The following is a 17,053-nucleotide window of genomic DNA, read 5'->3' on the forward strand; positions in this document are numbered from 1 at the left end:
ATGGTCAAAATAGGCTGACCTGGCTAATGAACCCTATGAACAAAAGAATAAATTGAAAAAGTAGCAATTAGCAATTTGAATCTCCAAACAAACATATTCAGGATTGGTGACGGCTAGCAGCAGGGGACATAGCTTTAAATTGAGGGGTGATAGACATAGGACAGATATCAGATGTAGTTTCTTTACTCAGAGTAGCAAGGGCATGGAACACATTATCTGCAATAGTAGTAGACACACCAACTTTAAGGGCATTTAAATGGTCATTGAATAGACATGAATCATAATGAAATAGCGTAGAATAGATGGGCCTCCGATTGGTTAAAAAGTCAGTGCAACATCAAGGGCCGAAGGGCCTCTACTGCAATGTTCTATGCTCTATGTAAAAGACGCCTCCTGAAAGAGAAACAGCTATCTGAAATTGACGAGAACTGGAAACACCATTGTAAACTTACCAAGCTTCTCGAAACTTTTTCATCAAACTTGGTCTTTCTTGATTGCGCCGCCTTCTAAACCATCTCTCGACCATCCGTACTGTCCAACTGCATTTCTTTGACAAACCTTCTAACTGTAACTGCAAATTTAACAGGAAAATCATAAATAACTGCTTGGTTTAATGTATATTCCCCAACCCCGAAAGGGACTCCTTTTCCAATCTCCCTACTTAACATGCTCCTTGAGTAATGCAGTCAATTTGTAACATGATTGGTATCTAAATTTGTTTAGGGCTTTCCTCATCAGAAAGTAAAGGTAATATAAAAACATGGAACATAAGAACTAGAAGTAGGAGTAGGCCATTCGGCCGTTCGAGCCTGCTCTGCCATTCAATAAGATCATGGCTGATCTTTTTGTGGCCTCAGTTTCACTTACCCACCATCTCACCATATCCCTTAATTCATGCTTTAAAAACATTTACTGCAGTAGCATCCTCTACTTCACTGGGCAGAGAATTCCATAGATTTACAACCCTCTGGGTGAAGTTCCTTCTCAATTCAGTCCAAAATCTACTCCCCTTAATTTTGAAACTATGCCATCTTGTCCTAGTTTCTCCTGCCAATGGGAACATCTTCTCTATGTCTATCTTAACTATTACCTTCATAATTGTATTTGTTTCTATAAAGATGCCCCCATCTTCTAAATTCCAATGAATATAATCCCTGTCGACTCAGTCTCTCCTCATTAGCCAACCCCCTCAATTCCAGAGTCAACCTAGTGAACCTCCTCTGCACCCCCTCCAGCGCCAGTTCTCAACTAAGGAGGCCAAAATTGCACACAGTACTCCAGGTGTGGCCTCACCATCATCTTATATAGCTCAACATAACCTCCCTGCTTTTAAACTTAATCCCTTTAGCAATGAAGGGCAAAATTCCATTTGCCTTCCTAACTACTTGCTGTACCTGCAGATCAATCTTCTGCAATTCATGCACATGGACACCCAAATCCTCTGCATATCAGCATGCTGCAACTTTTTACCATTCAAGTAATAGTCCTTTTTATTGTACCTCCTACCAAAATGGATGACTTCACATTTATTAACATTATATTCCATCTACCAGGCCTTTGCCCTCTCACTCAGAGTATCTATGTTCCTCTGCAAAGTTTCACAGTCCTCTGCACGCTTTGCTCTGCCACTCATCTTAGTGTCATCTGCAAACTTGGACACCCTACACGTGGTCCCCAACTTCAAATCGTCTATGTAAATTGTATATAACTGCAGTCTCAACACTCATCCCTGAGGCACACCATAGTTACTGATTGCCATCAAGAACAGCACTCATTTATCACCACTCTTTGTTTCCTGTTAGTCAACCAATCCTCTGTCCACGCTGATACTTTACCCATAATGCCATGTATCCTTATCTTACACACCAGCCTCTTGTGCGGCACCTTGTCAAACACCACTTTTAATTGGGTCCCATTGTCCATCAGGGTCCTGTTGTCCACCATGTTCGTAACGTCTTCATAGAATTCCAGTAGATTAGTTAAGCATGACCTGCCCTTCATGAACCCATGCTGCATCAGCACTACAGGACGATTTCTATCTAGATGTCTTGCTATGTGTTCCTTGATAACAGACTCAAGCATCTTCCCCATGACAGAAATTAAGCTAACCAGTCTATAATTCCCAATCTTTTGTCTACTGCCCTTTTTAAACAGTGGTGTCACATTTATTGATTTCCAATCTGTAGGAATACCCTAGAGTCCAGTGAATTTTGGAAAAGCAGATTTGCTATTTCTTCTGCCATCTATTTTAGTACCCTGGGATGCGTTCCATCAGGGCCAGGAGACATGTCTATCCTTAGCTCCATTATCTTGCCCAAGACTACCTCTTCAGTGACCATGATTGTTTCCAGTGCTCACCTACCTTTGATTCTTTGTCAATTCCAGGCACGTTATTAGTGTCCTCTACTGTGAAGACCAACAAAATAATTGTTCAATGCCTCGGCTATTTTCTCATATTCCATGACTATACGCCCCTTCTTATCCTCTGAAGGACCAATGTTTACTTCAGCCACACTTTTTCATTTTATGTATTTATAAAAACTTTTGCTAACTTTATATTCTGTGCTAGTTTTTTTTCCTTATGTTCTATCTTACTTTCCTTTTGTGACTGTTGACCTTGAAAACTTACGCAATCTTCTAGTTTCCCACGAATCTTGGCCATTTTGTATGCCTTCTCTTTCAATTTGATATTCTCCCTTAGTTCCTCACACACCATGGCAGATTACCCCTTTTCTTACTGTTCTTCCTGTTCACTGGAATATACTTTTGCTGAGCACTTTGGAAAATTGTATTGAAAATCCTCCACTGCTCATCAATTGTCTCACCATAAAGTCTTTGCTTCCAGTCTACTTTAGCCAAATTCTACCTCATCCTGTTGTTGTCTCCTTTGTTTAAGGGCAGGACCCTGGTATTGGTTCTTATCTTTCCACTCCTCATCTGTATTACAAGCATCTGACTTACAACACTCATACTTCTGTACGCAATCCCATACAGGGGTGAGTCAACATTAATTTTAAAAGATCTTTGTCCTTATCAATGGTATTTTAAATGGTCCTGCATGGTGATCGAACTTGCAAACAAATTGACTTGCAAATGGACTCCAGAAGGGAACCCATTCACAACCCAAGGACAGCCTGTATATAATCTTCGAAGAGAAAGTGAGGACTGCATATGTTGGAGATCAGAGCTGAAAATGTGTTGCTCGAAAAGCGCAGCAGGTCAGGCAGCATCCAAGGATATGCCCGAAACGTCGAATCTCCTGTTCCTTGGATGCTGCCTGACCTGCTGTACTTTTCCAGCAACACATTTTCAGCCTGTATATATACGCCATAGACCTGTGTGTGTGTGTGTGTATGTGTATACATAAAATATATCATAGCTATCTAATTCTGGCATTTTGAGCATTTCCAATTTTAAGTGCTGCATCATTGGCAGCCATGTCTTCAGTTTCCCAGACCCTGGGTCTTTCTACACCTCTCCACATTCCTAGCTTATTCTCCTCCTACAAGACACTTATTTAAGCTTGCTGCTTTATTATCGATTTAAGCTTTGAGGCTTTATAACTACTTTTGCTTCCCGATCTTCAAATCTGTTTCTCTAACTCAAACTCATTGCAGGCTACTTGTGTAGATCAGGAGACTCTGGCATAGATTTCTGGAGCATTTCACTTGCTAATTGGAACTAGCTGAGGGGGAACCATTGTCAGCATGGACCAGTTAAACCAAAAAGGACCTGTTTCCGTACTGTATTATTCTATGACTTGATGACTATCAATATGGAGTATGCACGTTCTCAGAGTCTGCTTGGGCTCCGGTTTCCTCCCACAGTCCAAAGATGTGAAAGTTAGGTAGACTGGCCATGCTAAATTGCCCAATAGTGTTCAGTGATGTGTAGGTTACAGGTAATGCAGAGTAATAGGGTTGGGGAATAAGTCTGGGTGGGATGCTGTTTGGAGGATTGGTGTGGACATGTTAGGCCAAATGGTCTGTTTCCACACTGTATGGATCCTATGATTCCATGACGCTTGCCACACTTAGAGAAAACAAGATTTCTGCTGGGCTACAAAGTTGTTGTAGACATATGTTATTAAGTTTGTGGCACTTGGGTCTCTGAGCAAAGCTGTCACAAACTGCTCTCACAACCAACTCCACTTGTTTGGGATGAGAGATGTGGGATCACTGCAGAACTTAGGGAATCCTACTTGGTGTTACTTCCAGAAGGACAGCGGATCCATTAGAAGTGAGAGACTGACAGAGAACAGGAGCACCATCACTCAATCCACCTTCAGCAACATCTGGGGGTTACCAGAACTATAGCTTTAAATTGAGGGGTGATAGATATAGGACAGATGTCAGAGGTAGTTTCTTTACTCAGAGAGGAGTACGGGTATGGAATGCTTTGCCTGCAACAGTAGTATATTCGCCAACTTTAAGTACATTTAAGTCGTCATTGGACAAGCATATGGACATACATGGAATAGTGTAGGTTAGATGGGCTTCAGATTGGTATGACAGGTCGCACAACATTGAGGGCCGAAGGGCCTGTACTGCACTGTAATGTTCTATCTACGTGTGGGGCTGGCTCAGTGGTTAGCACTGCTGCCTCACAGCATCAAGGACCTAGGTTCAATTCCTGAGACTGTCTGTGTGGAGTTTGCACATTCTCCCTGCGTCTGCGTGGGTTTCCTCTGGGTCTTTCAGTTTCCTCCCACAGTCCAAAGATGTGCGAGTCAGGTGAATGGGCCATGCTAAATTGCTGACAGTGTTAGGTGCATTCATCAGGGGTAAATATAGGGTAGGGGAATGGTCTGGGTGGGTTATGTTTGGAGGGTTGGTGTGGACTTGTTGGGCTGAAGGTCCTGTTTCCATACTGTAAGGAATCCAATCTAATCTAAAAACCATTGATCAGAAACTGAAAATGGACTAGCCATATAAATATTGACTAAAAAAGTAGATCACACACAAGGAATCCTGCAATGAATTATTCACGTCCTAACTCCTCAAGGCATGTCTGCCAACTACAAGTCAGGAGGGTATTCAAATACACCCCACTTGTCTAGCTGAGTGCATCTCTAACAATGCTCAAGCAGTTTGACATCGTTCATGACAAAGCAGCATATTTGATTATTTGCAGATGAAGTGCCAATTTTTTGCTCCACCACTGACACGGAGTAGCATCTTACTCCCAATTCCTCCCAGGAGGAGCAATTCCACTCCAGAACATCCCAGATGGCCTCCTATTTCAAGGACGGCAATATCCTCTCTCACATAGTCACCAATGCCCTCCAGCAAACCTCCTCCACTGCCCACCCTTGAACCCCACCAACCGCAACAAGGATAGAATCCCGTGTACCTCACCAATCTCCAGACACAGCACATCATCCTCTGTCTTTTTCGCCACCTACAGTCAGACCCCACCAAAGATATATTTCCCTCCTCATCCCTTTCAGCATTCTCCAGAGACCATGCCCTCCACAACTCCCTCACTAGGTCTATGCCCCCCACCAACCCAACTTCAACTCCTGGCACCTTTCCTTGATGCAAGAACCTCCCCCTAAGGCCCCAGGGGATCTGGAGAGGTTTTTCAGCATATCCAAACACCTCATCTATTGATTCCTGGTGAAACCTTTTACCTGAAACACAGATTCCTCTGCTCCTTGGATGCTGCCTGACCTGTTGTGCTTTTCCAGCACCACACTTTGACTCATAGCATCAGTTTGTATTATCTACAAGGTGCAATGCAGAAATTCACCAAGGCTCCTTCGATAGCATCTTCGAGAGTACCATCTGGAACAAGGGCAGCAGATGCAAAGAGTGACTAATCTGCAAGCTACCCCACTACCGATCAATCAGCATCAATACCATCTGTTTCTAGATGCTTGGTTCTAAAGAAGGGTCACGAGGCTCGAAACATTCTCTCTGCTTTCTCTCCACAGAAACTGCCAGACCTATTGAGTTTCTCGAGCAATTTCAGTTTTTGTTCTTCCTGGAACTGGAACCCCTCAGAATAAAACCTTTTTCACTGCATCTTCCTTCATGTATTCAACCAGAGAGCTAATCCACAAAGTCTTCATAGTCTGAACACCTTCACATTTCACAACTCACATCACAGCCTTGACCTAGCAACTTTCAATCCTCTCAAAACCTCTTAACAATACAGCAGGTAGGATCAGAAATAATAAATAAAAATCATGATCTTGACAGCAATTTTCAAATTCAAATGCAAACTTACCCTTGTTGGATGCTTTGATGTGGAGACAAAAAAATTCTCTAAAACCACATTGTGTGTGACCTTCAATCTTATTTGATCCTTAACCCCTAGTATTTTGGCAAGAGGTGTAGCAATATACCTGTAAAAGTAAATGTATTTTCATAAAACCTGAGAGTTATAATTTTTTTTCCCTATTTGTGCCAGCTCTTCGTTAGATCTTATCAATTAATCCTACCTGCCAGCTCTGTCCCTACAGCTATGCAATATTTCACACTTCACAGGTTTATCCAATTTTATTTTAAAAGTTACAAATAAATCTATTGCCATTCACGGTTTAGGCATCGCAAGGTCAATCATGACAATTCGCACAACAGAATACCTTGCCAACCTTCCTCTTTGTTCTCCAAATAAATTTAAAACTTTTCTAATTACTACACTGCAGCAAAGACAGAACAGGTATCTTTTGTTTGCTCAGTTAAAACCCTTTATGATCTTGAACACCCCTTATTAAATTTCCCAATAATCTTCTCAGCTCTGGAGAGAACAATCATTATTCTTGCTAATCTCTTCACATGACTAGAGTTCCTCATTTCTGGTACTGTTTCATCACATCTCTTCTGCATCTGCTCCAAGGTCTTGGCATCCTTCTAAAAAATCTCATTAATAAGATGTACACTCCAATTAAGGTGTAACCAGCAACTTACAAAGATACATCATAGAGTCATAGAGATGTACAGCATGGAAACAGACCCTTTGGTCCAACCTGTCCATGGTGACCAGATATCCCAACCCAATCTAGTGCCACCTGCCAGCTACCCGGCCCATATCGCTCCAAACCTTTTCTATTCATATACCCATCCAAATGCCTCTTAAATGGTGCAATTGTACCAGCCTGCACCACTTCCTCTGGCAGCTCATTCCATACACATACCACCCTCTGCATGAAAAAGTTGCCCCTTAGGTCTCTCTTATATCTTTCCCCTCTCACCCTAAACCTATGCCCTCTAGTTCTGGACTCCCGACTCCAATCATGTCATAGGTTTTTGGTTTGTGCTCATTAGGAAAATTGGCAAAATATCAACTGAAGGGGAAAACAATTGTTATTCTATGAGTAAACTAATTGGTTGGCAAGTGAACTTTGATTGGTAGAGGTTATAAGATTGGAGAATGAACCAGTTAATGATGATCACCAGTTAATCTCTAGGCTTTGTTTAAATTGTAAACCAGTCAACTTGAGTGGCATTACCCAGAAATGGATCAGTGAATGGCAATCACCTATTTGATAAATAAATATGTAGGTTTTAAATTGATATTCTTATGCATTATCCTAATGAGTGCAAGACAAATCACATCCACAAAAGGTATATTTTTATGAATACTTAAGTTCCACACTGCCAAACAACTATCATTTACATAAAAGGTTTACCAGTATCTCTATGTCCAAACATTCCATTTTTTTCAAGCATTATTAACTTGTCCCTTCCACATTCAAAGATTTGGGTACATACATCCGCCCTCAGGGTTTCTATTCCTGTACCCATTTTCATATTTACCAATCCTCAAAACTTCCCTAAAAAGGGCATCACTTCCTAACTCTCTCTATTAAATAGTACCCGGATTGTTCTTTCACATTCACTGTTCTGAAAACTAGTCCTATCCAAAATATTTAAATTAATTAAGTGGCAGAAAAAGGAAGACTTCTGCTCATTTTTTAATAACTTGAATAGGATGTGTACTTTTCTGGCTCAGCCATCATTTATTGCCCAGCCTTAACTGTCCCTGAGGAAGTGGTAGATTAGCAGGACTGATTTACTGTAACATTTGTCAGTGAGGATAAGCAACCTTATTTTCCTTCAAACTGGCAGTAACCCATTCCCATACTACTGTAGGCCATCATGCAGAGAGCTCATCAAGAGAATATTCCCGTGATAGTAAGAATGCCTGTTTGGTTGACAGACCTACTGCTGACAAGTCAGTGAAAGGAGAAGAAACCAGCATAAATGCCCGCACAAGTTAAATGAATGCAGGGAGAAAAGTGACAGATAAGAATGTTGGAATAAATTGCCAATCACATCAACCAAGCAAAAGCCTTGATCATAATAAATATGAAAAGAGCTGAAACGGAGTTCAAATGGAAAGTAGAATACTGAAGATGTTGGAAATATGAATTAACATCAGAAAATTCTAGAAGTACTCAGAGGGCCAAGCGTGTTGAGGGGAGTTAATGTTACAGGTTAATTACCTTCAGCAGAACAAAAAAATGTTAGTAATTTAAAGAGAGCTTGTTCCCTATTGTTATCAGACTTTTGAATAAACCTTTCATTTTTAGAGATCAGTAGGTCAGGCAGGGTCCATGGATAGAAAGCAAGCTAACGTTTTAAGTCCAGATAACTCTTCTTCAGAGCTGACGTGAAGTGCTGAGGGGCATCATTTATGCAAATAATTAGAGGTTGGTGATAAATGTAGGGTTTAAGAATGATTTACTCCAGAACTTCCTATGTTTAATTCTCTCGGACTGTGACGATGCTTACCCTTTGTTTTCGCCTCAACACTGTTGAAAATTGTTGAGGCTTGAAAATTGTTGTGACCAGTGAGCAAGACCCGTGAGAGCAGCTACTGCTGCCTCAAAACTCATGAACTCACATGTACTCCCACCTTGGGAAGTACTACTCTATACAGGTCTTCCATTTCTTCACTCATCACGTCTCCTTCCCCTGTGGCCCTATAGGGCTAGCACTGTTAAGACAAGTACAATTCTTACAGGGTACTCCTTTGCCTGGTAAGCCTAGCACCAAGGGACACAGACTCAGAATGAAGGGGAAGCCTTTTAGGACTGAGATAGGGAGGAACCTCTTCACTCACTCAAACGGTGGTAAATCTTTGGAATTCTCTATATCAGAAAGCGGTGTAGCGGTGTAAGTTCAAGACAGCAGTTGATACGTTTCCAGTTATGGCATCAAGGGACTTGGGAATAATGCAGAAGTATGGCTTTGGGGTAGATGACCAGCCATGATCTAGAATAGTGGAGCAGGATTGATGGGCTGAATGACCTATTCCCACACCTTCTCTTTCATCATTCAAATTCTCATGTCCAATATCAAGAACATTGTTTCATACTTGTCCCTTTGCTCTAAATTGATCACATCTCTAATGCTTCCACGTTCTATGAAAGTCATTGGTTTGAAACGTTAACTGTTTGTTCCTCTCCACAGTGGTTTTATTTACAAAGGTGAATTTGCTTAACCTGCTCTATTGTTTCTCGTAATCTAAAACAAAGAACAGCAGATGCAGGAAACCCAAAACACAAACAGAAATGGCTGGAGAAATTCAGCAGGGTCAAACAGCATTGGTGGAGATAAAGTAGAGAGGGTCATTGGACTTGGAACATTAATTCCATTTCTCTCTCCAAAGATCTTGCTAAACTTGTTGAATTTCTCCAGCAGTTTCTGTTTTTGTTTCTTTTTATTGTGTTTAACAGAAAACTATTTGATGCTGAGCATAAGTGATTTTTGGTTCCAGAGTGTTACTTGATATTTTCACCAACTCTCTCTGAACAAAACAGCTCAGCAAATTGCATCAAACCTGTCTCGTTGAATGACTAAAGTAGATGGGAGGATCCATCTGAAAGGATTAGTAACTATTGTTTAGACAAAAAACAGCCACACTGTTCAATTCAATACAAACATCCTGTGGAGATTGTTCAAATGTAAATATTTATAAGGATGTTGCTGAGACTGGAGGGTTTGAATTATATGGACAGGCTAAACACGCTAGGGCTTATTTTCCCCTGAGTAAAGGCTAAGAGGTAGCCTTTAATAAAGGTTTATAAATGCATGAGAGATATAGATATGGTGAATAGCCAATGGCTTTATCCTAGGATGCGGGTGTCCGAAGCTAGAGGGCATAGGTTTAAGCTGTGGGTTGGGATGGAGAGAGACGTAAAAAGAGACCAGAGGCATATCTTTTTCATGCAGAGGGTGGTGGGTGCAAGGAATGATCTTCCAGAAGTGGCGGAGGCGGTACAATTGCAACATTTAAAAGACATCCAGTTGGGTACAGATGGTTCTGTAATAACGCACATTTCATAAATGCGAATTCACTGTAAAGTGATTGACAAATTGGGGATGCTCATTCGAAAGCATCAACATTGAAATCATTTGTTGGCTGTAACACTAATACAGCTCCAACATTTCAAATGCCATTTCTAAATGCAATGCTTCTATAACGTGGGGTTGCATAATTAAGCAACCACTGCATTACAGAAAAACCGACTGGATATGGATACAAAGGGTTGAGACGGATATGGGCCAAATGTTGACAAAATGTGACTCGGACAGATTGGGATGCCTGATCAACATGTACGAGTTGGTCCGAAGGGTCTGTTTTTGTGCTGTACAACAGACTAAAACTGGCTCGGTCACTGTTTTTGGAAATAATTATTAATCTGCCTTGTTTGAATCAGGGAATCTGGCTGATGCTTTTAGCACGAGTTACAACACTCAATCTGGGGTAATTACAAAGCGGCTTAAGTGTTGGACTGGTGTGGACAAAGTTAAAAATCACAACACCAGGTTATAGTCCTGGTGTTGTGTGATTTTTAACTTTGCCTTCCCCAGTCCAACACCAACACCTCTACATCATGGCAACCATTGATATCACTAAGCCGGCTTAAAGTACAGTGTTGGACTATAACCTGGTGTTGTGAGATTTTTAATTTAATCTCAATGGGCGCTGCATGTTGTGTGTTCTGCTTACATTCTTGCATAAAATAGGAAATGCAAACTCAGAGACTGATTAAATGATTTGACAAGTCAAATGGAACGGAATTTCTCTTTTTAAATAGGTCATATGTTTTCAAAATGTAGCCTAGAAAGAGAAATCCAGTCCCATTTACAGGATTTCTAGTATTGATTGGATTTACTAACCACTTTGATAAACTATGAACATCTGAAACAAAAAAAAAACAGAAAATTTAAATTTTCTCAGATTTCCAACATCTTCAGTTGTTTTATTTTTATATGATCATACAAATTAGGCCTCTCGACCTGCTCTACCATTCAGTAAGTTTATGGTTTATGTGTTGATTTGAGAAATTTCACATTCTCAATCTTAGAACATAGAACATGACAGCGCAGCACAAGCCCTTCAGCCCTTGATGTTGTGCAAACCTGTGAAACCAATCTGAAGCCCATTTATCCTACACTATTCCAATATCATCCACGAGTTTATCCAATGACCATTTAAATGCTCTTAAAAGTTGGTGAGTCTACTACTGTTGCAGACAGGATGTCCCATGCCTTTACTACTCTGAGTAAAGAAACTACCTCTGATCTCTGTCCTATATCTATCACCCCTCATTTAAAGCAATGTCCCCTTGTGCTAACCATCACCATTCGAAGAAAACGGCTCACTGTCCACCCTATCTAACCCTCTGATCATATTACTCCTCTCAACTAACTCATCTCTCAACTTTTTTCTCTCTAATGAAAATGGCATCAAGTCCCTCAGCCTTTCCTCATTTGCTCTGCACCCTTTCCAACGCTTCCACAACCTTCCTATAATGCGGTGACCAGAACTGGACACAATACTCCAAATGCAGCCGCACCAGGGTTTTGTACAGCTGCAACATGACCTGAACCCTCTGAAATTCAGTCCCTCCACCAATAAAAGCTAACACACCATATGCCTTCTTAACAGCCCGTTCAACATGGGTGGCAACTTTGAGGGATCTAAACACCAAGATCTCTCTGCTCATCTACACTGCCAAGAATCTTACCATTAGCCCATTACTCTTTATTCCTGTTACTCCTTCCAATGTGAATAACCTCATACTTTTCCAGATTAAACTTCAGTTTCTACCTCTCAGCCTAGCTCTGCAACTTATCTACGTCCTTCTGTAACCTGCAACATTCTTCAGCACTGTCTACTACTCCACTGACCTTCGTGTCATCCGCAAATTTACTAACCCATCCTTCTCTCATCCAGGTCATTTATCAAAATGCCAAAACAGATCCTTGCAGTACACCACTAGTACCTAAGCTACAGGATGAACATTTTCCATCAACCATCACCCTCTGTCTTCTTTCAGTGAGCCAATTTCTGATCCAAACTGCTAAATCACCCTCAATCCCATGCCTGTTTTGTGCAATACCATGGGGAACCTTACCAAACGCTTTACTGAAATCCATATACACCACATCAACAGCTTTACCCTCATTCACCTGTTTGGTCACCTTCTCAAAGAACTCAATAAAGTTTGTAAGGCATGACCTAACCTTCACAAAATCATGTTGACTATCCCTAATGAACTTATTCCTTTCTAAATGATTATAAATCTTCTCTATAAACCTTTCCAAAACTTTACCCACAACTGAAGTAAGGCTCACTAGTCGATAAGTACAAGAGTTGTGCCTACTCCCCTTCTTGAACAAAAGGATATTTGCTATCCTCCAGTCTTCTGGCACTATTCCTGTAGACAATGTCAACAAAGATCAAAGGCAAAGGATCGACAACCTCCTCCCTGGCTTCCCAAGTATCCTAGGATAAATCGCATCTGGTTCAGGGGACTTACCTATTTTCACACCTCCAGAATTGTTAATACCTCCTCTCTATGAACCTGAATCATCGTATTCCCCTTGACAACCCTGTCTTTTTCCAGTGTGAATACTGATGAAAAATATTCATTTAGTACCTTTCCTATATCCTCAGACTCCACACACAACTTTCTGATACTATCCTTGACTAGCCCTAATCTTACTGTAGTCATTCTGTATTCCTGATCTACCTATAGAAAGCTTTAGGGTTTTCCTTGATCCTACCTGCCAAAGACATCTCATGTCTTCTCCTGGCACTTCTTAGCTCTCTCTTCAGGTCTTTCCTGGTGGGCTTGGAATTCTCAAGTTCCCTAACTGAGCCTTCACGTCTCACTCTCACATAAACCTTCTTCTTCCTCTTAATTAGAGATTCAACTTCTTTTGTAAACCACTTTTCCCATGCTCGACCACTTCCTCCCTGCCTGACAGGTACATACTTATCAAGGACACACAGTAGCTGCTCCTTGAACAAGCTCTACATTTCAATTGTGTCCATTCCTTGCAATTTCCTTCCCCTTCCTATGATTCCTAAGTCTTGCCTAAATGCATCATAGTTGCCTTTCCCCCAGCTATAACTCCTGCACTGTGGTACATAATTCTCCCCTTCCATCGCTAAAGTAAACAAAACTAAATTGTGGTCACTATCATCAAATTGCTCACCTACCTCTAAATTTAGGATCTAGCCTGTTTTATTACCCAGTAGCAAATCCAATATGGCCTCGCCCCTTGTTGGCCTATCTACATATTGTGTCAGGAAACCCTCCAGCACATATTAGACAAAAAAAATCCATCTCAAGTATTACTCCAGCAGCATTTCCAGCCAATATTTGGAAGGATAAAGACCCCCTTCACAACTACCCTGTTACTCTCGCTCCTATCTAGAATCATTGGTGCAATCCTTTCCTCTACATCTCTGGAACTTTTCAGAGGCCTATAGAAAATTTCCAGAGTGATCTCTCCTTTCCTGTTTCTAACCTTAGCCCACACTATCTCAGTAGGCGAGTCCTCATTAAATGTCCTTTCTACCACCAAAATATTGTCCTTGACTATCAATGCCACACCTCTCCCTCTTTTATCAGCTTCCTTGTTCGTACTGAAAGATCTAAACCCTGGAAGCTGCAACAACCATCTCTGTCCCTGTTCTATCCATGTCTCTGACATGGGTAAAAACAAGGACTGCAGATGCTGGAAACCAGATTCTAGATTAGAGTGGTGCTGGAAAAGCACAGCAGTTCAGGCAGCATCTGAGGAGTCTCTGAAATGGCCACAACATCGAAGTCCCCAGTATCAATCCATGCTGCAAGTTAAGCCACCTTATTCCAGATGCTCCTGGCATTGAAGTAGACACACTTCAAACCACTTTCCTGTCTGTTGGCACACTGTTGCAACCTTGAAACGTTATTTGGGCCCTGACTATTCTCAACCTCCTGTACACTGGAGCTCCAATTCAGGTTCCCATCCCTCCCCTGAATTAGTTTAAACCCTCCCGAATAGGACCAGCAAATTCCTCCCACCAAGAATATTGGTACCTCTCTGGTTCAGATGTAGACCGTCCTGTTTCTAGAAGTTTGACCTATCCCAGAATGAGCCCCAATTATCCAGGTATCCAAATCCCTCCCTTCTGCACCATCCCTGTAGCCACGTGTTCAATGGCTCTCTCTCCCTATTCCTCACCTCATTAACATGTCTTTACTTTGCCTTGCCTGTATGATCATGAATGATAAGTATTCCATTTATTTCTTAACATCTTCTTTGACTTCTTCAAGAAATTGTTTCACTCTCTGGCTTCATTGTGAAGGTTAGAGGCAAAAAAGCAATAGAAATAATCCCAACTCTTAATTTCTTCTCAAGGTCACACACCATCCTGTCCTGGACATACACCAATGTTTCTTGTTGCTGGGTCAGAAGCTTGGACCTCGCTCCCTCCCTCCCTAACAGCATTCTGCAAGAACCTTCAACACACAAACTGCAGCCATTCAAGAAGGGGATTCATACCATCACTTCGATCGTAATTAGGAATAGGTAATAAATGCCTGAACAAATAAATAAAATCTATTATTGAACCCTTAATTTAGTATATTGAAATCAAATTATAATGTGACACTGTTAACAGTTGGTCTGACAGCATATTACATGAGGATTCTGTGATGGAGCAGTTCACCTTGGCTATAATGATGCATAAGCATTTTTTTAAGTTAACCAATTAATCAGTCTCTCAGAATTTTCATTTTCTATTTTATGCAAAAAATGTAAGCAGAACATAAAACATGCAAAGACCACTGAGATTAAGCCACCTTGTGATTACCCCAAACTATGGGGTTTCTTTTCTTTATTGTACTGAGTGCCTTAACTCATGCCAAAGTGATTCCTACTGCAACACTAGCTCAAGTAGTAGCCAGTTTTGGCCACAGATCAATCCCTCAAATAGTTTACACATTTTTTTTTAAGTAGCCTATTTGAGGGATTGACAGGAGGCCAAAATTGGCTAACAAATTAGTTTACTCTGCAGTAGGAATCACTGTCAGAATTTTATCTACTCTCAGGGGGCAGCAAAGTTAAGTGGGCAAGTAAAATTGTGAGGTGTTGGGGGTGGATAAGTTTCTCTGCCATGTTACATTGTCATGGTTTTACTGACAGTGTAAATGGGATCCTCCAGGAAGTTGGGTATTTCACTAGATTATGTACAGGTCCCTTTGAGGGCCAAACAAAGACGCTGGTAATTTCATCCCCGCTCCCTCCCAAAGCATGTGAAGGCTGCCAGCAGAATAGAAACAAACACTAGCTGCAACTTTGAATCGGATGTATGGGAGGATTTGATGGGTTGTGATGCTGTGTGTAGGGAAGTCTGCACCCAAGGCCTCAGTGATTCAATCACAATTGTATTGGGGGAAGGGAGGATCTCCAGTGTTGCGTCAGATTATGGTGGTGCTCCTGAGCTAACAGCTCTCTGACTCGGTGAGCTGCTTGCAGTGGCAGCTAGCCCATCCCGAATAAGCTGGCACAACTGATGGCAACTGCTTAATTAGCTACCATCCATAAACTAATGGGGAAGCTGCCCAATCAACAAAATTCAGGTTTATATTTTAGCATTTCATTAGCTGTGAAACATTCTCGTACGTGCTGAGAACACTGGAGTTTCTACACAAATGCAAGCATGTGTTTTATTGAAAAGTGCAAAGTTTGCATCACTTGATGTTAAAAAAAAGTCCGCACATTAAAAAAAAGTGAGACTGGGTGGGAATTAAAGAAAGTTCAATCAATGAATCTGTATTTTAGTGGTACAAGTAACATAAACATATTTCCTTCCAACAGAACCTTCAAAGTCAGGAATGAGTATGACTGTCACTGACAGGGGTACAAATGCTAGATGATTTTATAAAGGAGGAACATTACAGCCTCATAATCGAACACCCTCATAATCGAACACACTCCACTACAAGGTCAAATAAGTCCTCATGTTAAATGTCTCACAAACTCAAATGCTTAATGCAGGAAACACCAAACCTTCAAATACCTCACACTGGCAAGGAGTAAGAATGGAGAGAGTCTACATGCTTCTTGCACAGAATTCCCAGCAACTGATCCAAGCTGTTGTGGACAGCTGGCCACAAACCCTTCAGAACCAAAATGGATTTAAAAAGGGAGGAGGAGATAGAACATAGAACATAGAAAAATACAGCGCAGTACAGGCCCTTCGGCCCTCGATGTTGCGCCGACCAAAGTCTACCTAACCTACACTAGCCCAATAACCTCCATATGCTTATCCAATGCCCGCTTAAATGACCATAAAGAGGGAGATTTCACCACTGCTACTGGCAGGGCATTCCATGAACTCACAACCCGCTGAGTAAAGAATCTACCCCCAACGTCTGTCCTATACCTACCACCCCTTATTTTAAAGCTGGGTCCCCTAGTAACAGCTGACTCCATTAACAGAAAAAGGTTCTCAGTGTCTACCCTATCTAAACCCCTAATCATCTTGTACACCTCTATCAAATTTCCCCTAAACCTTCTTTTCTCCAATGAGAACAGCCCCAAGTGCCTCAGCCTTTCCTCATACGATCTTCCTACCATGCCAGGCAACATCCTGGTAAACCTCCTCTGCACTCGTTCCAATGCCTCCACGTCCTTCCTATAGTATGGCAACCAAAACTGCACACAATACTCCAGATGAGGCCGCAGCAGTCTTATACAACTGCAACATGACCTCAGGACTCTGGAAATCAATTCCTCTACCAATAAAGCCCAGT

General features: G+C 41.4%; 1 protein-coding gene across 2 annotated transcripts in view; it reads right to left on the bottom strand.

The window, feature by feature from the left end:
• cers3a (ceramide synthase 3a) overlaps positions 1–17,053 on the bottom strand; it is a 91,177-nt gene that overhangs the window by 56,450 nt on the left and 17,674 nt on the right. For both annotated transcript variants that reach the window (XM_060853246.1, XM_060853245.1), the window contains exons 3-4: positions 6,232–6,349; positions 453–571 (exon numbers count right to left, since the gene is read on the bottom strand). In XM_060853246.1, the coding sequence (XP_060709229.1) occupies positions 453–571; positions 6,232–6,349 (237 nt within the window). The remainder of the gene's footprint in view (positions 1–452; positions 572–6,231; positions 6,350–17,053) is intronic.

This window comes from Hemiscyllium ocellatum, chromosome 39, assembly GCF_020745735.1.
Source record: "Hemiscyllium ocellatum isolate sHemOce1 chromosome 39, sHemOce1.pat.X.cur, whole genome shotgun sequence".
Classification (NCBI taxonomy): domain Eukaryota; kingdom Metazoa; phylum Chordata; class Chondrichthyes; order Orectolobiformes; family Hemiscylliidae; genus Hemiscyllium; species Hemiscyllium ocellatum.